The sequence below is a fragment of the Diuraphis noxia genome, unplaced genomic scaffold, assembly GCF_037042655.1.
Source record: "Diuraphis noxia isolate RWA-SAM2 unplaced genomic scaffold, SU_Dnox_SAM2 contig0002, whole genome shotgun sequence".
Taxonomy (NCBI): domain Eukaryota; kingdom Metazoa; phylum Arthropoda; class Insecta; order Hemiptera; family Aphididae; genus Diuraphis; species Diuraphis noxia.
This window is the reverse complement of record NW_028301712.1, coordinates 27,132,722-27,156,822: the sequence shown is the minus strand read 5'-3', so window position 1 is coordinate 27,156,822 and position 24,101 is coordinate 27,132,722. Positions and strand designations below refer to the sequence as shown.

Below are 24,101 nucleotides of genomic sequence, written 5' to 3'. Positions count from 1 at the left end.
TAAAATTAATTCATTTTCATTTATGTCTACATGATAAAATTCCGTAAATGTTTTACAATGGACTTGTATTTCTTTTGTGTCTAAATTTTTTACATTTGAGAAAAATCCAAACAATTTATTTATAGATTTGTATGATTTACCTCGAATTTCTAACTGAGTTATTAATGGATCTATTATTGGGAAGTAAGTTTCTTTTCTATTTTGAATTTTTCACTACTTGAAAACGATATATTTTCGTTGGTCCGTTCACCGGGGAATGTTAAGTGAATACTCCTCTTTTTAGTTAGTTGATGTAAATCTTTATAGTCTGAATCTGGAAATTTTTCTCTAGCGACAGATTCATAATTATAAAATTCATCTCTAATTTCACTTAGAAAACCAGCAAGGGAATCAAATAATTTTGAACCGACGTTAATAGTTAGGTTTTATTATTTTAATATTTTTTCGTTCAAGATTTATATTTTGTATTAAAAATATATTTTTTTTTTTAAATGTAAAATTATGATATAAAATATAAATGTAATACATGTGAATTTGGGGCCCTTAAAATGTCGGGGCCCCGGGCCCGTTCCATGCCTTAAGACGGCACTGAGTATATTGTAGTCTGTGGACTGTAAGTCGTGACACTATATGGTAATAATACTTTGTAAATAGTTATTACATGAGTATAATAATTTAAAACATTCAGTTTCAATGTTAGGTAGTTGATACAATAAAATTGACATTAGTAAGCTTATTTTGGTAGAAAACAACACAAATAAGATCAATTTTGGAACAGTAGCAATTTAAATTCCAAAAAATAACCTTATAATGCCAAGTCAAACTATTTGTTCCCTAGCCTACAAATAAAGTTTTTTATTTGCTTGAGAGGTAGTTAAGAATTAACTATGTTGAAATTTAAAAGTTATAAAAATTTTTTTTTATTAAAAATTCAATTAAAAATGTCATTTAATTGGTAAAAAATTAAACTTAAAACTACCATACCCAAAATAGAATAAACATTAAATATTTTATACTTCAAAATCACAACTCTACAAGATATTTACTTTATAAATGTTTTTTTGGTATTTAAATTAAATAGATTGTGTTTATATCATACTTATGTATTAGAGCAAAAAATTACAACACTTGTAATTCTTCTTGTGGGTGTCAAAATATGTGTTTGATCACAGTTACAGTTCTACAATCAAAACAATTTTAAAAAACCACTGCATTAAGAGTTTATTTTCACTTATAGGCATATACAAATTATACATTTATTCAAGAAATATGTATAAATTATGAGTTAGTACAAATTAAAAAACAAAAATCTGTACCATCAAAACAATATATTTAACATGTATTTACAATACTTTATTAGTATGTAACATAATTTTGTACTTAGTACAATGTTCTTAATAATATTATAAAAAGAAATAAATAACATTTGTCAAAAAGTCCACTAAAATATTCTGTACAAAATTGGAGAACTATATAATAACTTAGGAACAAAAAATTATGCAAATTGCAATAAAAAAAAAAAGAAATGGTTTACAATTTAAATTTGAACACTTTTAACGAGTGGCAGTTTGAAAAATTGATTATAAAAAGATGTTTGGAAAAAAGTCTAAGTTCCCCCATTTAAAAAAAAATGTACACTAATTATTAATTTTTAGAACTATAGATACAAATTTATAAATATGGAGGCCCTATAAAAAGGCAGTGATGAGCTATATCCACAAGAAAAAAAAAACAAATGACAAAACGGACAGAGACACAGATTTTGACAAAAAAAATTTGGGTACCTATAATAATAACAATAAAAAATAAAAATAAACAATAAAGAACACATTATTTCTATGGTATTTGGGATGCCTAATTAATATTTTATTACTGTACACATTTTTAAATTAATTATTTACAATGTTAAGTACTTAATTTCTATTCAGAATATTTACTGTGAATAGATTATTTATTTGATTAATTAATTATTCCTTAAATCAGTAAATAGGATAACAAAAAAGAAAAAGAAAAGAATATATTATTAATAAATACTAGTTAATGATAATAAAACAATTGGTAAACAAATCAAACTAACTAAGGCAGTTAAAAATATTGCTTAAAATAAATTCACCAAAAGTATAATTATTATAATTATAATTTATTAACTTTTTTTCAGTAAAAATGTGTACTGTTGGAAAATACAATAACAAGGAACTTGTATTAAAAAAAAACTTTATATTGGTTTTAAGTCAATGATTTAATTAAAATGAATAACATTATTTCTTATTTTGTATTAAAAAAGAAAAATACCATATAATTCGGATTTTTTTTTTTTTATCAAAGAATAAAAAATATAATAGATCGATAATTAATTTAAAATTGTTACGTGTGTGAAAGTTATTTTAACAATTATAAACATTTAAAATTAAACTAATAGGGGTTGTGGAAAAGGAATTTTAGAAAAATCAAATACTTGCATTAAAAAAAATTGCTTGTGCTTTGAATTTCATCATCCATCCATTTGGCGGCCCAAGTTTTTGCTTTAGGCCCAGTGGACCGATATTTATCACGAAACGACTTCTTTTTATGGTTAGTGTGACGTTGATACCTTAATGGTATATTTGGAGCAGTTACAGTAGGAGCAGGTACAGGGCTGTATGGTCCATCCAATGGAGCTGGTGAAAATGGGGGTGATGGTGATGGTGGTGGCTGTAAGGCAGGCGGCGGATCACCATGACCTATACCACTGTCAGGACTGGTATTAGCAGCAGCAGCGTCTGAACTATTACGACGTCGTTTATCCAATTCTAATGATGCAAATGTTACCAAGCTATCAAATCTTTCACGAATGCGATCATTCCATTTTTCATCTAAAAATAGATTTATTTTAGTTAACATAAGGATCATATAATAATAAAAAATAAAATAAAACCAAAAGTAACATTATTGTGACTAAAATATTCTTATTATTGAATTATCCAGGCAAAACCATTAGTTGTTTTATTTTATTTTTTCTGAATTAATATTGTTAAATATAGTAAGTGTAATGGTTTTTATAAGAATATATGGAAAGTTCAGATAGATTTTAGACAGAGGCATGCAATGATACTTAACACTAGATATTCATTTCACAAATAGACACATAAATTATTAAAAAATACAAATATTAAATAATGTCGTTTTTTTTTTATTATGAAATAAATTTGTTAAAAGAAAAACTAATCAAACATAATATTATACAACTTAAAATAAAATTGTATATTATGGATATTACATTTATGAATAAGAGGTGCTGATTTTTGAAAATATACAACCTGTATATTTATATACTACACTATTAATAGATTCTTTATAGAATAGTCTTAATAAAAAATAAATATTTTCTTGACTTATTTCTTTTATTAAATAATATAATATACTGAAAGTGGTATGACCAAACATAAAAGATAACTGGTTCTGAGTGACTGTAAGTTATATTATATTTTTGAAATTGGACATGCCAGTAGAATAAAATAAAAAATTGTGTTAACAAAATCTTTGGAATTTTTTTGAATAGAATATTGTGTTTTAAACAATGAATTAACTATCAGATAAAAATAATAGGTAATTAAATAAATTAACTTCAAATTATTATTTATAATTATAAGAAGAGGACACCATTCACATTTGTAATCTCTGCCATATAAGTGGATAATTCATGTTCAACTGACTTTAATATTAGGAGAATTAATATATTTTTCAAATTTTAAGGTAAGTTCATTATGTTTTGTGCCTGTACATCAGCCATTTTGGATATTTTAATTTTTAAATAAGATGAGCAATTAATTGAAATATTTTACATTCATAAGTTGCTTGGAAATTAAAATATAAAAAACCATGTCTAAACAAACATAATGTTCTTACTACCTAGTGTAATAATAAAACTAAAATAGCTAAACGTGAATTTTCTGTTATGCATTGTAAGACGGAGACAATAAACGTAGAATTGACAACTTGTTAATTAGAAAAAAATTATAATTTTAGTGACATTTTCTTTTACAACAAACACCAAACCAAAAAAGGGTAAAATTTTATAAAATAATTGCTTAGTACAAACAACATTTAAGAAACATGCCAAAATATAATATTGTGTATAGTACAACGCAATGCCAGTGCACTCACCTTAATATTTTACAATGTAATCCAAATCCATTAGGCCAGCTAAAGTTTCTATTTATACAGCTAAATAATACTTCTTGCGGCATACTTTACAGTACGAGTATTAAATCCTAAAATAGAAATTAATAAGCGTGACAAGCAACAAAAAACCAGCAAAACATGCAATGAGTGTAAATAAATTACTCCATAAGAATCATTAGTATTTGGTTGAAAATTGTATTCATTATATTTAAGTATATTGAAAATAGTTAAAAAAATATTGCAGTATAACATTATATAAATTTGATAAAATATTTTAATTACAATCATTGTAGCAGTAAGAATGATCAAAAGTATTTGTAAAATAATATATTGTATAGATTAAAACATGTATATGGGAGTATTCAATGCAAGAGGATAATACATTTATTAAAAAGTGATCACTGGGTCAGGAAAAACTATTGAGTTAACACTATAATTTTTAAGTTTATTCTGTAAATAACAATATCAATAATAATAATAATAATAATAATAATAACAACAATAATAACAGTAGTAGTAGCTAATGATAGAACTAGTAGAAGTAGTTGTGGTAGTAGTTAATAGTTATAATAATAATATTATTGACAATAAAAATAATCATAATAGTAATCACATAATCACAATAATAATAAAAATAGTAGTAGGTAGTAGTAGTAGTAGTAGCATAGATAATATATTACTATGTTTATATAATGGCGTTAAAACGATTTGAAATTCTTAAGGTACGGTTTCCCTGCAGCGTTCAAACGCGACCGAATGAGGCGTCTTGACGCATTGTCTGGACGCTGCATTTACCCTGTTTTCCCTGTAGCGTCAAACGCTGTAGATTTTGTTATTTAATCCCATTCTTTTAGTTTGATTTTGCAAAATTAAAATATAACCACTGCGACTGTTGTCTCTTCCACACGTAGTTTCCACATATTATAAGCTCTAATTTTTTATTTTTTTTCAAAATGAATCAAAATTTAATTTTGAACAGTATTATTAATAACAATAATATTTGTGAATTTTTGCTTTGTGATGAAGAAATTGAAACTGAGTTACTTATGAACTTAATTCCAAAAAAAAGAAAACCTTTCAATACTTTATTTTCCACGAGGAACTCTGAGGGATTCTTTAAAAATTTGATTGGTGGACATCTTATTAACGACAATGAATAATTTCGGGAATTTTTTCATGTTAATCGTGAACAGTTCAATTTTATTTTATCTTTAGTTCAAGAAGAAATAACAAAAAAACCCACATATCGTGTACCCGAGCCAATATCTCCAAAGGAAACACTAGCACTTATTTCGAGGTAAGATTTTATATTTGAAAAATGAAAATTTAAAAGACATGTTGTTGCCTAGCATCTTGACGCAACACTGGTCCGGACCAGTAGTGACGCCAGACGCCACGTCAAACACGTGAAACAGTAGCGAAACCAGTCATACATAAAATACATTATCTAGGGTCATGGGGTCTGAACGCTGCAGGGAAACCGTACCTTTACACTACATAGTGTGAGCGTTTTAACACCATCATATAAACGTAGTATAATATAATATATTATCTATGAGTAGTAGTAGTGGTGATATAAAAAGATATTCTCGTATTCTTATATAGAAATTAATTTTATATTTGCACATGGCCACCACCAGACTGTTTAATATTTTTAAATTATTAAAACAAATACAGTATATAAGACTATATATTATATTATGTCTGAGAACATTTTTAAGTTTAAGCCAAGCTAAATACAACATTAAAACAATCAGGCGACTGTCTGATAGAAAAATAAAACATCTATTCGGAAGTTGAATGTGAAAACGAATTAAAATTACACGCCAAAACCAAAATCTAAAATAAGTGTGGATGAAATACTTAAAATCAAATACCTTCTTCAGAGGGAAGTCTGTCAGACATGGGTGTCATTTTTTTAGCATGTAGAGGCCCAGGTGATTCAGAACTGCGCTTTAGTGTTCTATGTGGTGATAGAGTATCTGATTCAGTCTTTTCTTCTTTAAATGACAAGCCTTCATCACCATTACTATCATCTCCATCATTATCTAATAGTCGATCGTGCAATGATGCAGCCAGTCTAATCAACAAAACAACATATTGGTAATTGTCTTTAAAATAACATATTTTAATAAGTGTTTAAAAGTTACCCTTCAACAGGCTCCTCTTTGAGAGTGGTTAAATGAGGTGGAAGGATATCATCACTAAATAATGATTCTTGGTAAGGTTTGAGTTCAGCTTTTGGTAATGGTATATACATAAATGAACGTTTTTCTGAAGGCAATGTCTGATTTATAGCTTGGGTGGTGTCATTGTTTCTATTATGCATGGATAATGGAACGACAGCATTAATTATGGACTGATTGCTAATTTCTAATGTTCGATTATGTCTGTCCATTTCCAAACATCTTTCAATTTCATTGTTTAGTACATCACCAATTGTTCTTGTTATGACATTTTGTTGCTGTATTGGTGGACTGGGTGAAATTTTTTCCTAAGAAGAATATTGAACATAGTATTTACTTGCTTCAAATGTAAAATTTAACATGGTACATAATAATTAAATTGTTTTACTTTACCTGTGATAGATGTCTTCGTAAGGCAACTTTAGCAGGTGATACTATCGTATAATCTGGTCCTTTAGATGACGGTTCATTTAAAGCATTAGTTATGAGATCTTTGACATGTTCGTCATAAAAAGGCACTTTAAGTGGAGTATCTGATGAATTTCTATTATAAATCTTATTTGAGCGTTGATATCGTGTCGATAATTCAACTTGTCTACCATTTTCTATTATTTTTCTGGCTTCAATTTGTCTCCCAGTTTCTAATATTTTTTGTGCAAGAATTTCTGGATTTTTTTCGTCAATTCTAGCTATATCTGGTACTTCAGGCCAGTCTTGAGAGCGTATTCTTGATTTTTTGTTATTACACATTTGATTTACTAAAGAACTATTGAACTTACTAGATGTATTTTGTTTTTCTAAGTTATCAATTTCAGTTTTCACTCCTTCAATAGTTGAAGATAAAGCATGTTTTCTTTTACGATTGGTCATAAGTTCTGTCATCAATAAACGTTGGGTGTTTAATTCTTGATCTGCTGAGTTATCAGTTTGATGAACTAATAAATGTCCAGGGGTACCAACAGCATTAACCTCGGCCGCTCTCTTACAGTAATAGTCCCAATGTTGATTTTCTAATACATTTGTCTATAAGAATAAATATTAATTAAATTATTTAACCTAGAGAAAAAAAAGTAGCCTTAAATAATTGTCAGCATTCAACTTACTTCATTTTTAACTTTGGCCACTTTAGTTTGTAGATCTTTATGGCGTAATACAATTACTTTAGCAGCCGTCAAAACATCTCCTGTGGTATTGGTAGGATAAATATCAAGTTCCTTCATACGTGTCTTTAAAAGACTACAGCTATCCTTAATTAGATGGTCAATTTGTTTTTTAATTTGATTTATTTTCATGTTTGAATTTTGTTTTTTTTCCTAAAATAATATTTGTGTTTGAAGTGTTTATAATAATAATAATAATAAATGTATTATTTTTCTTACCTTTTCAGCAATTATTTGAGCTTCAACATCTTCACGGAATTTTTGAGTCTTAAACATATTTATCATATTCATAAAGCCTTCTTTATAATCATCTAAAAGCAATTGTAATGAGTATGGAATATCTCCAGTGTGTGGAGGAAGTTCAGTATGAGTAGCTGCATATCCAGCTCCCACTCCCGTAATTGAAGTCAAAGTGTGATCAACACAACCTTTTGGAGGTTCTTTGATACTCATTGATACTTCTGGTGTAGTACTTAATACAGTCTCACTATGTAATAAATTTAGAGATGCTGATATTTTAACACTACGTTTAGGTGGCTTTCGTCTTGCCTTTTGTTTGCGATTAGTAGAAACCACTCGTTTTGCTTTTGCAATTTTTTCTACAGTCTTTTTTTCAGGAACAGTTGTTTCAGAATGGGATCGATTCAAGTATGTAGTAGGAGTGATTTTTAAACTACGACTACGACGTGGTGTATTACGCTTCATCACTTTTCGAGTAGTTCTACCTTGATTGTCTGTAAACATAAGTTTTATGAATTAAATATAACCAATAGGTTTTTAATTATATCACAAAAGTACCTGTATTATTTTCATTTTCTTCCTCACTATTATGCCCACCTTGATCTGACCATGCACATTGCCCGTTATTGTTAGTTCCCGTTTTATCAGGTGTCAATCCAGTAGTAGCACTTCCATCTACACTATCACCATTCAAAGTACTAAACAATGAGTCTGTATCATCAGATGAACAATTATTAACAGAAATGGTTGTTGTAAATTTTTGTTTATCTCCATTCACCTAAAATTAATAATAATTTAGAAACAAAACAAAAATAATACTGCATGTCCTTTCGATGAACAATGTTCGTGGACAATAACTGCAGATTGAAAAAAACATAAAAGGTTAAATGAGTAAAACAAATGTTTAAATAAGCATAAGAATATAAAATATATAAACATTAATTTTACTCGCAGACATCTGTTTATTTACCCTTGTTTTTGGTACAGGAGGCTTATTTTGAGTAAAATACCGCTCGAGCTGTTGACATTAAAAAAAATAAAACTTTATACAAACAACAACTAATTATCACTCAGAAAAAAAAAAATTAAATCATTGATAAGCTTTGAAATAATAAATAAAATATAAATAAATGAAAATATCCATTTAATTAAATATACAAAATAATAGATTTAAGTAAAGATTAAATTGCATTAAATTTATATTAACACATATTTAATATACATAAATAAATATATTATATTTTATATAACTAATTGTTATTTTCAAATAATTATTATTCATTAATTCACAAGTTTATAATAAAATTTAATATATTTTATAGTTCACTATTGCATTACCAGTCAAGACATGAAGTGTGAAGTACAATACTTAAGCACAAATATAAGTTACTTTGATTATAGAAGTTTTAAAAGGATCATATCAGATTAGACGAAAAAGTGATTTTACTGGGATTTATTTTAGACAACAAGATTTAGTTTTCTATAAATATAATTAGTCTTTAATTAATTTTCAATAAGTAATATTATTCTACCTATTTTTTTACTGACATTTTTTAGTTTTAAATTTAAGTAAATACCTAAAGAAAAGTTAACTTTTGACCAGTATATTATTATTTATGGGTATTGAATAAAATTTATAAATTAAAATTAAATATTAAATCAAACAAGATAATTTTTAATCAATACAAATGTTATTGTCATACAAAACACGATTATGAAAATTAGCTGTACAATAAAATAAAATTGAATTAGTTTTATAAGATCAACAATGGTAGTGCTTGTAGGATTATGAGTATATTGTATATATGCTACAAAAATATAAAATATCCCATGGTTAATGTGAAGTATAAAATTATTAATGCAAAGATTACTATGTGAAAATAAATCAAAATTGAAAATATTAATTACCTTTGTTCTATCAATAACATGTAGATAATACTTTACAGGGTTACAAGTCCAAGAAACTGAACCAGTTATAGGTTCCATCGCAGTTACATGCATTATGGTTCCAATATCTAATAAAACAATAAGCATAAATTAATAACATAAAAAAAAAGATAAATTATTTATTTACCACTTAAATTGCGTTCAGACATTCGAAAGTTAAGTGGACAAAAAGATCTTGAGGAGACTATTCTAGCTCCATCTTTAAGGTCAGCAAATCGTTGTTTTAACATGTGGTCTACTTGTGGCCCAAATGCATAATTATTTACAAATACAATTGTGGCATTGGTTATTTTTTCTCTATGTTCTTCACTCAAAAAATCGCCCTTCAATAGTTGATATTGGCCGCATTGTTTTCCATACCAAGCCATCCATTTTTGAAAATTTAAATGCATGAACTAAAGAAAAAATATACAATCAATACAATTAATTCACCTAAACTATTATTAATTACTTTTGAGTAAGAAGAAGGGACATCAGCTTTTTCAACACCCCAGCAGATTTTACATTGAGTGGCTGCAGCCATTTGTAAAACAATTTGTCCCACACCAGATCCAAGGTCTATAAATATATCATCTTCTGTAATATTAATCAGATCAATCATTTGACAGATGAGATCGAAGGATGTTTCTCCATACACCTAAGCACAACAAAAATAGATATATTATACTTAAGTCAAAAACTATTATGATTTATGAGTTTAACATTGTACATACTTCAGGCGAAAATGGTTCATATTGATTTAGTTTATCAGGATCAGTGACCGAAACATTGTAAACTTGTTGAATTATATGTCGGAGAAGACTTCTAGATGCTTTTTTACTGAATTTTTGTAAAGAAGTTCCTTTATTCTGAAAATAATAAATTATTATTATTAAAAGTTTATTATTTCAACATTGGTTATAAACCTATAAGTATAAATATTATAAAAATACTTTATTGGGAAGTGTTAATATTTTAATTTGAAACAAAACTATAGGAAATTAGAGCTTTGTCTTACAATTACTTCACTTGCAACCAACCTTTGACTACCTACATAATTATCCCATAAAATAACATTTAAATACTATTTTTTAAATTAATAATTTGATAGGAAATTACCCTGGAAATTATAATAGGGAAACCTTAAACATATTCTCTCAAAGATCGGAAATCTTAAAGTATAACACCGGTAGTTTAATATTACAAACTTTTTTCAAATTTTGAAAAAATTTAAAATACAATATTTTATATGCCAACAAAATGAATAGATACTATTTTTATATTTTATACAATAAGGAGAAATATAAATACCATAGCCTAAGTAACATGCATCTGGCAAAAGGCAGGTGGGGCTGCCAAATACGCAGGTTGTAAATTACGTTACAATGAAATATAGGGATTGCTGAGTACACCAGACGAATAGAAGGGAACAAAACAGCTGCTTGTGGTCGCTGTTCATGATCACGATCTATTTTATACATTTTAAATAAAACATCTTATCTTCGATTAAAATTATAGGAAGTCTGGTCTTGTAATAACTAATAAAGTAATAACCAATGTGTATAATTACAAGACCTGTTAAAATTAAATGGTTTAGGGATAACAAATATTATTATCTACATATTATTATGTTACGTTCTCTAAATATACATATATACTTTTAGAATATTATTTATTTATTTAATTTTTTTTCAGTATTGTTTGATACGCAGTTTAATATTTTCACTTAAATTTGGCAACACTGAAAAAAATCATGAGATAAATAATATTGTTGTGTAACACCAGCTTCATATATAAGAAGGATAAGGTCACGTAAGCATTTTCAATGAACACGAACACCCTATTTTTTGTCACCCCAATAAATGGCACCCATTTAAAATACAACCCTTTGAATACAAATCGGAGGGAAAAAAATCGATATTTTTTCAATTTTATATTTACCATTTGAACCATGCTGTCAATAGCTTTATTGAACCTGTCGCACAAAGACTTCATGCTGTCGTATCTACAACATAAAATACATAAATAAATGATTCGTTATGGTTAATTGACAAAATGACACTAATGGTTGAGGTTATAACTTATAAATAGAAGATGAGTCAAATAACTTACGATTTCGTGTCGTAGTTGCAAAGTATGTTGTTTTCTAAAGGGATCTTCATGTCTGGGAAGTCATCTGAGACCAATCTACAGAAAAAAAAAAAAATTATAGATTAAAGCTATATCACGGAAGCAAAGCAATACATTTCCAAAAAAACCTTACGAGTCCTTAATTCTTATAAAGGACATCGATTTTGTGCATAGACACAAATTAACTAGTAATTATTTAAATACATAATAAGAAAAGTTTAAATAAATAATTAAAAAAAAAAACATGTCAAAAAGTAATACTGCTAGAGTATTAGGTTTATAATCAATATTACCTACTTATTCACATTTATTAAATGCATTTTGAAAATAAATTTTTTTTTTTAAGTTTCAGTGATGTTGCTCAGTGGAATAACAAAAATAAATCTATTTATTCTACCTATTTATTAAATCGTCGACTATCCATCTTTGCTTAAAATTAACTTACTTAATGAATGAATAACTAGTTCAAAATCTTTTTTTTTTTTTTTATTTTTACAAGTAATATACAATCTGTATCATTAATACATAATACAATAAGAATATATGCTAAGAGTAAATATGACAGGAAAATAATTTGATGAAAGGAGCCCACCCATTGATGACACTTTCTGTGAATTCTTAATTATTTACTAATTTTTTTTTTTTTTTTTTATATTATTATTATAACTATAACAAATCACGACACCACTTGCGCTTTAGGCGTCTTGGGGGATTACCTGGTATAGTAGCGGAGGCCAATTTTTTAATAAGTGGATTCGCATGAGTGCTTAGGTGGTTGTAGAATCTTTTATAGAAACATTTGGATTCCTCTGCTATTGTTTTTAGTTTTAGGTCTGAATGAAGGGAAAAATTTGAGACGTAGGGAGGTGCATTTGTTAGTTTCCTTAGGGCAATGTTTTGGAATGCTTGAATTTTGTTAACGTTTGTTTTTTTTGCACTACCCCATAACTGCAGACCGTACGTCCACATTGGTTTGAGTAGACTTTTATATATAAGAAGTTTGGTGGACGTGGAGGTATATTTATTATTGCATAATACCGTTTTTAACATGCGTAGGCGATTATTTAGAGCTAGTCTTTTGGTTCTTATGTGGTGGGCCCAAGTAAGTCTTTGATCAAGTGTTAGACCAAGGTATTTAACAGTAGGAGAGGTAGGAATGGGTGAGTTCAAAATCTAAGTTTTATTTACCGACATTCGCAGAAAAAAAAATAATAACCTAACCTTACAAACAAAAAATTAAAAGGATCCCGGAGCACATGGACATTCCCGGAAATGAAATAGCTGACCAAGAAGCTTATGATGCAATTGTCTCTACATCAATTCCAACCATAAATTCCATCGCATTCGCAGATGCAAAGAACAAAATAGACCTTCACTCAAATAATAAATGGCTCTCTCACTGGCGAAAACTCAACAAAATAAAAAATTATATAAACCCATGGAAAAATCCTGAACTCAATAGAAAAGATGAAACTTAATAAACCGCCTCCGAATTGGTCACACACTTAACACTTAGACTTAACACACAGCTACTTGATGAGTAAAGACGATCCTCCACTATGTGCGTCATGCAGCGTACTTTTAACCGTCAACCACATCATCACTGAATGTCAAAAATACAATCAGTATCGAAATCAATTTCACATATCCCAACAAATCTGTCAAGCACTTAGACCAAACCCATATGATGTAAACAACTTAATTTTATTCTTAGAAAAACAGAAATGTATAATTTAATTTAATGTATACGTAAAATACTAAAAATGTAAAAAAAAAAAAAAATATTTTACTAATTGCCTAGTTGTCGATGTACTTAGATCAATAAAAAAAAAAAAAAAAATTAAAAATATTGTTAAATATTTTAACATTATTCATACTGTTACTTATGTCGAAAAAAAAAATTTTAAATGTAAAAAATAAGTAAAAAATAAAAAATAAAAATAAAAATTTTTATTCCAAAATTTGTTTTGCAATGAGTTTGTGAATTTATGATTTAAGTTATGTAATCAATTTTTATGTGTTAATACTTTTCTCGATACTTTTCGAGATTGTAAGTGTTAAAATTTAACTGTTGAACAAACCCCATATTATTAAATCAATCAATATATGAATTAATAAGTGATAATATTAATATCATAACAATTATGGTAATTGTCGTTTTTGTTTAAGGTTTGTGAACTTGATGCAAAAAATGCATAATAATAACATTGAATCGGGGCCAAGGTTATTATGAGGTTTTTTCCTATTTCCACAATATTAACTTCGGAAACTATTACGATACTGATAACGTCAAGTTGTCCTTGCAACGGTGATTTACGCAATATATTTTGAAAAACAAATTTAGTATCAATAAATTCCAATCTAGTAAAAAAAATTACTTTTTCCAATCATATATTAATTTTTAGAATGCTCATGATTCATGAAGTCATAAAACAAAAATAGGTTTTGAATAACTAATAGACTAATTTTCATATATCATTGGACAGTGATGCATAAAATATTCAAAACATTACGACAATAAATTACGGAGATTATTACATTAAGCGTTAGGTATCCAATGTATCCATACATCATTTCTGCAAATGACAAAAATTATACTTTATTGTAACTACAATCTTACAAGGACGCTCCATATAAAATGTTAAAATATGCCAAATATGGTCTGTATAAAATGGTAATTTTTAAAACACGGATTTTTGCAAATAACTTATTGAAACATATAATTTCTATTAACGAAAAAATATGTATCTGACCATAAACCACCGCAACAGGTGCGTAAGTGCGTTTACATGTGACATTGAACAGAATATAATATATTATTAAAACCCCGGAAGGCAAATTCCTACTAAATTTATATAATTAACATGCTATGCACATTGTACACTTCCAAGATATGTGGTACCTACGTAACATTGTTTAAGTTAAATCAAATAACTTCGACAGTGAGCCAGTATAATAATACTATATTATAATTAATTAATGAGACAATAATAATATTTATAAGGTATGCTTACAATAAATTATATTATGTGCGCGAAATATAAATACTAAATAGTACACAGGTCACAGTTCTTCGAGTTGGTGTGGTCGTTGTGGGTCACACGGAATAGTTTTTTATTACAGGGGTGTATTTTTAATGTAGATAACTTATAATCGGCACCCTTCATTGGAAGGAAAGTAGTTTTGAAATTATCTCGGATGGTACTTAATTATAACGAACATACTACAAACGTAATTAAAACTTTGTTTTTAACTTATTATAATAATTAATATAAAATGATAACCCTGAATATACAATGGTGATGAAAACATAAATATTTATTTTTACATTTCAGTAGTTTTATAAATTGACTGCATTAGGGTGAAAGTTCTCTATAATATAAATATTACTAAAACTATAAAAATTAACTCAAAAACTAAAAAATAATAATAAATGTGTGATATTTAAATAATACACAACAGTTTTAAATAATGAGAATAAATATAATTAATAATTTTTTTAAGTTAAAAGTTTATTACGTTGGTACACGAAATCTTTTAGGAATTCTAGCCAAAGCACCAGCAAAAACCAGTCTATTTCAAGGTTGACTTCTACTTCTATAATAGGAATCGATGTGATAAAATACACTCGCGAAAAAACATAACAGTTAAAAACTAGGCAATATTTAAAAGGTCTTATATTAATTTATGAAGTTCTTTCGAGTTGCTGTAGAACACGAATAGGTACTTCAATATTACTTATGTGTTAAAAAAAATGTAATGTTTTCAAAAAAAAAAATCAAATAAACCTTAGGTTTATTTAAATGGGTGAAACACGATTGCGAACGATCACTAAATGACAAATATTATTTTGCACCCAAAAAATGTATGAAAAAATGACATGATTTCAGACAAAATTTAGTGAAACGTTGCTAATTGATGCGACGTAATCTAGTATTCTAGCCCAACAATTATCAATTTAATGATCGGTTGATCGTCTAGTGAGCATCGACTCACCTCGGTTTATAAGATATATATCTACGTAATTATGTAAAGTATATAATATTAATTATAATAATAATAATACCTAATATAAGTAATTAAAAATACAAATCATGATAGTTAATAATTAATATATAACAACACTGTCAACATATTTTTGCAGTCTACAATATTATGATTATAAAAAAAAGTTCTAAGTTCCTACAGGTCTTGTATAAATTAAAATACTATGAGTAATTACTGTAAACATTCATAAAAGTTCACAATATTAATATAATACGAGATATAATTACAATAGTACGTTAAAAAGTTAAAATTAAAAAAAAAAAATTTAAACGAAGTATGAAAACTAATCTGACTATTGCCATAACATTAGGTTTATTACAGGTATGAAAATCAATGAACAGGTTTTGTTCAGCATTTACACAAACAGTATTGATCGTGGTGTTTTTACATGTACCGAGTTACACAGTACTTACACATACAATGTGCTTACATAACGTTATCGAATGGGTATTAAACGTAATGCAGGGGAGTGGGTGGGCTCCGAAAATCACAAGGATCTCTTCTTGATTTTCGCCATCTGCCGTTAATAAAATATGGCTTGCAGGGAGGGTTAGGTTAGAAATTTCGAATGAATTCATTCGTCTGGATGCTGTCTTCAAATATGGCGTATTTAATAATATTTGAAAACGCGCCATAAGATCAACAGAAATACAATTAAAAATAAACGACGAAAATGCAGACCAACAAAATGTTACTTCCCTTATACAAGACGAAAAGACTAGCGCGATGACCGAAATGGAACACTACCTACTACACTCTCGCCCCGACAAAATGAACAACAATGGAGTGGCAGGAGGGGAATTTCACCCTCGCCAACAGAATGGCACACACTTCCGTGACGTCAGCCGGGAATGCGACCACAGTATCGGCGTCGTATACGCTCGCAACCGTTTGGGGTTGGTGGCGGAGGTTCTCTGAGCAAACTTCCGAGCGCCGAGGTCGAGGGCCCCGCCGTCGATCGATAATATAAAATAACATAAAAATATATGCGTAATCGGACTGCTGGTGGTGTGCCAGTGCTCATCTCGCGGGCTTGGTGCGTGACCTCGTGATTTCCTTTCTCTCGACCTGCCCGCGCACAATTCAACGGTTTCACTGTTTCCTGCCTTACCGGCAACTAATGATAGTTTTGAACGACAGGCATGGCCATCCCAATGCATTGTTCAATACACTATAAGTCTATAAATAATATTTTTAACAAAATTTATCACGATAAATAGATGCAAATACGTCAAAACATTTCATTTCATGATGGAACAACCTTTTCACGTCCACGCACGATATATTTGTTTTTACAGTTAATGTCGATGTTGATATTATGTTATTAATACCAATATTGCTGTAATCATCGCGACAATGGTAAGATGTAACCGCTGTCCGTTGCTGATGATCTATAATATCTTTCGGTGAGCGGACGAGTATGATTATTATATATATAATTATGAGTATTAGTACTATTACAACTGCTATTATTATTATACATGTATATTGTTAGTTGTGACCACGAACCGTTATGTAACAAAACATAGAAAACCGGTTCGAACTCACGCGCAGTGGCTTTACCCGCCACCACCATTAGAACACAGGTGCCAGTGCACTCTCTACTAGTAGTAATAATGCGTTCATTGCACGGGCAAAAAAAGAAGAAAAAACCGTTATAAACCGCGACGGTGAAGAGAAGTTTCTAGGACATTTCTCTGACAACGGAGAAGAAAACAACAAAAATAATAATTCGCAACAGTGAACGCGGTTGGTATATAATAATATAAATAATATCATATTGTTCACTAAACGAAAACTTAAGGCGACGATATAATATAAGTAACGTTTTTTATCGTGTGGTAAACACCGTAATATTATAGACAGCTATGAAGATTTTAGTTCACTATAAAAATAGTTTTTTTAAAACATCTATTACTACCGCCATTATATAATATGTAATAAAGTTGAAAAAAATGCACAACTTATACAAGTCATTAACATTATACTATATTATAGTAAACTATCACAAATAAATTTAATATAACATCTGCCTATCCACATTATATTTTACGAAACGTTCAAATAATAGGTTAAAATAGGAACACGTTTAACAATAAATAATATTCACTGCTGTTTTAATATTATCTTTATCATATTTATATTTTTATATTTTGTTAAAAATCGTATGAGTAGAAAAAAATCAACCTGCTAGTAGACGAGTAGACCCGAAGACTATAGAGTCCACGAGAAAACACCCCATATGTCCTTTGCTGTTAAAAAGGATTACATTTGCCATGGAAAATATTCCAAATAGTTACCATATCTAATGATAAGTTAATATTAAATAATTACCTATTGTTTATGCAGGTAAATATTATACAAAAATAAATAATGATAGTATATACCTAACTTAAATAAATATGAAATATAAGATAATACAAAGTAATTATATTAGATAATTTATCCTTGCCTAGTCGAAACCATAGAGAATTAAGCCTACGTGAATTGTATACACACGAAATAATAATAGTTTATCTTTTTATTATTTTAAATATACATCTATCAGTTTTACGCTATTTACCATACATAAAATGTTTGACCTACATTTACAATTGTTGACGTGATGAAGAATTATTATGGTTTAATGATAAAAGAAAACAAATATATTCATTTAATTTGAATACGAAGACTAGGAAGTTATGGTTAAATACCTACAGGCACTTAATTATAAAAAAAATTCAAAAGATCAATAATACTGTTGATGTAATAACAGTCATAAGAACATGTTTAAATTAAATAAGTATAGGAAGGTACAGTTTTTAAAATAAGTGTTTTGTTTTCAATAACTAAGAATTTCACTTTGTTATAAATAACTATACCAAATGAAACTATTAACGAAATTAATGTTAATAAATTAGATAAATATATACATACTGTATGTAGAATGAAGATACATTGAAATGCTGGATTGTACCTATAACTATACCAGCTATAACGATACGAATACAAAAATGTACAAAATATCAAATCTTTTATTTTGATTTTGATTCAGTAGGTACTAGAAGATTTATAATTAATTTCAATATTTTGTGTGCACCTACTCAATACTTTTACTCTTGTATTAAATTTGGTACATTATAATTAATAGACATTTATAGGAACCTAATTAAATAGTTATTATAATTTCAATTATAACTATAATAAATGGATAAGGTAGGTACAAAAGTAAATAATGTGTTGAAATTTAAAATTACGAATTTGCATTGCACGTCTAACAACATTTAGTATTTATACAACACTTATGTTTAGTCTTCAAACTGTAGCCATTCGTACATATTTACTATAGATATGTATATAATTATGATATTAAGAGACAAATCTTTAATCTAATTAGAAATAAACATAACTAAATACAATTTTCATATAGCTTCATTATATCCTAATAATGATGTATGGGAAATATTGTATAATTCTACCTAATATAATTATATTGCCATAATGTTTTTAGTTTTTATTTATTAGTAATTGAATTAATTTCTTCGTGTCAGATCAACAGAAAATCTTGTAAATATGTTTGATATTATATTAGTTTAAGATTTAACTACATTTTCAACGACGGGAACATTAAATAATCAATTTCTTTACGCTTTTCTTAGTCATTTTTAGGATAAATTACCTTTGAATACATTACATAATTAGCGTCTAAATTTTTATATTTAAACAAATAATTGAATTTTATCATATTTTTCAAAATAACTATAAGGTAAGATTATTGCTAGAGAAAACGTGAGTATTAGTTATATGATAGTAGGAATATCAATGTACTAAATCATAATATGTATTAAATGTATAAATAAAGGAATGAATATTTTTAAAAACATTTTCACAACAAGAAACCAAGTAATCCCGAAGTTAATCAATATCGTACAATAAATGTGACTAACCTTAACATAACATGTATCCCGACTAGTATTTTATTTATATATTTTTTTTCATACACAGTTATTGAAAAAAATATGTATAAAATAAACTTCATTAATAGGCGTTTATAGAATATTTGATTTTCAGAATAAAATTAAAATAAACCTAATCAAGTAAAACTGCACGTGACGACCGCTACTCACGTAGGTGGTCGAGGTTATTCGTAATAATTACGTCTGAGGAAGTATAATATTTAGTTGGTTTAGTTCAGAAATGTATACATTTTAGTTAGGTCCTTCGGCACACATTAGTTATATGAAACAACGTTCGTTATTGTTGTACAAATAATTATTTAATGAATCCGTGAATGCAATAGTTATTTTAATAACAATTCAGTTAATGAAATAGTAAATAATTTCAACTGGTCAGAAAGAATAGTGAAAATGACGTACAATACACCTACAATATACATGCAACAATCGTAGACGTTGTGAAAATGATATAATTCGAATGCATACAAACAACTAATAGGCAAAAGAACGCGGGACAGACTATTCTGGTTCAAGTTCAAAGTGTGCCCGCCAAAACAAAAAAAACCAGTCAAAATGCAAAACCACCCACAGTAGTATAATAATATATAAGCAAAATTTTTTTGTCGTCCAGACAATAGGAATCTCGTATTTTTATTCACTAACCCGGTTGATCAGGGGGTTACCGCCAAACCGTGTCCTTGAAAGATGCCAGCAGTGTTATTGGCCCCGAGCAACCACGGTCATCGCTCTCCTGCCCGGCCAGCCGGCAAAACGATCGAACGACGCGCGCCAAGAAGGAAACACGAAGCGCGCGCGATGACGTCGAAGAAACGTCTTTTGTACGCTTCGAAAACGGGTAGAAAAAATAACATAATACTATATAGTAGTACCGGTTAAAAAGCGAACTGGGCGGAGCAAAATAATATCAAAATGCATCAGCACCGGTTGTTTTCCGACCAAGGTTTCTTCTTCGTTTTGAATTTTTTTTGGTCTTCTTCCTCTTTTGTTATACCGAATAATGCATGCGCTGTGCTATTGTAGTGCCTTGAGCGTATTTCTCCTTTTCACCCACAGCGTGTCCAGAGACCAACACGTAATTTTTGTTCGTACCTTGTATATTTTATTATTTATTTTACGAAATACAGCGACATACGTGTTCAATAACACAATATTTTTTTCAGTCAGAACATATTATCATACTGTAATATTTGTATTGGGTTAACAGACAATTGGAATGCGAATTGTTATAGTTGTAGGTATAATCGGTCTTGGGGGTAAGGGTCGTAAATATTATAAAGGTCGACCCCCAACTGGTCGATGAAGAAATGTTCTATTGGACTACTTATATCCCATAGAAATATACAAATTATAATCCGTCACAGGATATAAAAATATGTTTCACTATTATCAACAATTGTCAATATCTACGTACCTCGCTACGTACTTACATTAAATCATTAACGGTTAAGACATGCACGATGAAAATAATAATATTATAATATTAAACGACAATGATCAGCGAAAATATAAATGCCATCGTCACACGGGATGGATCATAATAGCAACAGCTATGACAGAGTTCGTTAAACCGATGATACAACCGGTTTGTGGCCTCCTAAACTGCTAGCCTGTGTCTGTAATAAATCGGTAATGATCTCCTTCATACCGTTCCTATACGGACAACAATAAATTACTCCCAGCGGCCGGACATTGAAAAAATTATTATCCTTGTACACATTTTTCAAAATTTTACAAAACACACGAAAATATTAGACAGGAAGTGCGACTTCACCAAAATTATTTATGGTGAGTAAAATTATCTTGCTCAAGGACAACGTATCAGAAATCTGTGAAGTCTGTCTATTTATGACTATTAATTAAAATAATTATATCATTTAATAAAATGTAAATCTAAGACCAAGGGTTGTTTCTGGTCTATATTATTATTACATTTTATATGGTTTGTGGTAGGGTGGTATGCGCTGAAGTAGTAACATTTCATTATTAAAAATTGCAACTATATGATACTGAGTATAATCGATATACTTGGAATTATCTGACACATTTTAAAGTAATATGTTATTGCCTATTGGTATATATTATATTGTATACATCTACTTGTTTTATTAAATACCACAACGAAAGAAATGTTATAAAACAAGTGATAATAATATAGGTATTATGAGCCGGTAGGTACCAAACATACATATAATTCTGATAATATTCTACTAAATTCTGCAGTACGTTACTAAATTGATGCCTTATTGTCGATAAATGTTTACAGTAGCCACTTTAAAACATCTATACATATCATGTTAATATTAAATTTGTGTTAAAAATATCAAGACCTAATGGGTTGTATTCATTTTATTATGATAGCATATCAATGATATATTTAAAATATTATAATATTTACGGCCGAGTTATGATTAAGTAATAAATAAATATGGAAATAAACTTTAAAATACTATTTTTATGATCGGTATGTAATTGAAACAACACTACAGGTTTAAAATTTAAATATTTTACTTTGATTATCTGACAATTAAAAGGGGCACGTTCTAGTGCAATTTTTAAATATTATTGCAAGCTTTTGCATAACTTAACATGCAAATATGTAATGTTAAAACAATATTTTATCTGTATAATATACTATAATATGTAAGTTCATAGTAATAAATATTTGACAATACTAAAAAAAGAATATCATCAAAACCTTTTACATTACACAAATGGCTGCTAACTGTTACAAACATTTAACAGTTGACAAATAATGTCTGCTCACGTATACAAATAAAATCGCAAGTTATCTAGGTAAAAATCAGTTGCTACTTTATTACTCACTTTATTGTTTCTATGATTCCCAGTGCACCATCGTGTTTGTCCTAAAACAAAAGAATACCATCGTTAATATCTGTAATTTATTAATACCTATTAATTGCGCTATTGGTTTCTGAAATGATTATGGCATACAATCAGAAGTTATAAGACCCTCCGCACACACACACAAAAAAAAACAACACAAAAACCATCCTAGAATTGTTCAATACCTGTTTTGCTAACATTAAATATTAACGACCTGTGATTCAACTAACAACACAAACGTCATAACCCATTACGTTACGATAATAACATTACCTAGAAGGTAGTGTGTTTTAATAACGTTCAAACTGTCCTAAAATAGTCCTAGTACCTATCAATTATTATCGATTTATCACCTACGTGTGTGGGTTTTCGCAGTGGGACTGTTAACACTGCGTACCAAACGTAGTTATCATTACAATTTATTAAACCCAGAAGTTGTCTCGTATACCTCCGAGTTTTTACCAACAATATAATGCACCAAGTACACACACGCGGGCGCAAAGGAAAAATCGATTGGAAAATAATAAAATCGAATAGGAACATCAAATGATATCCGAACGGATGATAATATTATTATAATCATCACGTCGAATAGTAAATTACACACACACACACCAACAATATATCTCTATCGGGACGTGTACAACAGAGTTCATTGACCGCCATCACAACACACGAATCGACATTATTACGGATCAGTCGCGATTTCATCGTCACGGTATATCGTTGACCACGAATATTGGTGTGTGCAACGAAGACGGTATAATCGTTCCCCCCTTCCCTCCTCAAGAAGATTAACTCTCGATGACGGCATAGCCCCGTCCCCGACGACAGCAGCAGCAGCAGCAGCAGCAGCAGCAGCGTTACCGCCGTTTACACCGCGCGCAATGTTATCAATGCCGTTACTCACCGATCCTCTGCCTATGATCATGGGCCATTTGTAAACGACGGGATCGGCACCCACGGGGCTGTGCAACCGCAGTTCCATGTCGGACCGATTCGAAGACGTCGGAACGCGCACGGAAACCACTAAAATACACTGCACTAAAACTGCACCAACGACGGACACGGTCGCACCAGGCTAGCGCGCAACACGACACACAGTAGCGAACGACGATATATTATAATAGCGACGCCTCTACCGAACCGACGACCGGAATGGCGATGATCGGAACACGGACGGCAGTGATAATCGCGACATTTTTCGGGGTGAGGACGATGAATAAAAAAAAAACGAAGTATAAATACGACGACGACGACCACCACCACCACGAACGAAATAACGCGTTATAGGCAAAACTTTTTCTAGAGATGCGACCGTGATGGACGATGGTGCACCAACTGGCCCGAAGACGATTTTACGCTACTTTCCCGAACGCTTCCGCCACCATCACGCTGACCGTATCCGTCACGTACGTCGGTCCAACACAAATAAACACACTTTGGCCATA

General features: G+C 29.2%; 1 protein-coding gene across 3 annotated transcripts; it reads right to left on the bottom strand.

The window, feature by feature from the left end:
• Positions 1–1,311: 1,311 nt before the first annotated feature.
• Positions 1,312–24,094, bottom strand: gpp (DOT1 like histone lysine methyltransferase grappa). 3 transcript variants are annotated; one of them, XM_015508684.2, is made up of 17 exons: positions 23,561–24,093; positions 22,630–22,670; positions 11,786–11,860; positions 11,615–11,678; positions 10,408–10,542; positions 10,146–10,331; positions 9,822–10,089; positions 9,656–9,762; positions 8,718–8,765; positions 8,306–8,525; positions 7,727–8,241; positions 7,451–7,660; positions 6,741–7,370; positions 6,312–6,655; positions 6,039–6,241; positions 2,460–2,852; positions 1,312–1,784 (listed from the first exon to the last, which is right to left on the bottom strand). In XM_015508684.2, the coding sequence occupies exons 1-16, from the start codon at positions 23,636–23,638 to the stop codon at positions 2,461–2,463; spliced, it is 3,516 nt and encodes a 1,171-aa protein (XP_015364170.2). In that variant the 5' UTR covers positions 23,639–24,093; the 3' UTR covers positions 1,312–1,784; position 2,460. The 3 variants fall into 3 exon arrangements, 2 of the variants coding, with proteins under 2 accessions (XP_015364170.2, XP_089076928.1); XR_001505968.2 differs by lacking the exon at positions 1,312–1,784 and adding an exon at positions 4,144–4,250 and having other exon boundaries at positions 2,637–2,852; positions 23,561–24,094; XM_089220802.1 differs by lacking the exon at positions 1,312–1,784 and having other exon boundaries at positions 2,297–2,852.
• Between the last annotated feature and the right edge of the window lie 7 nt (positions 24,095–24,101).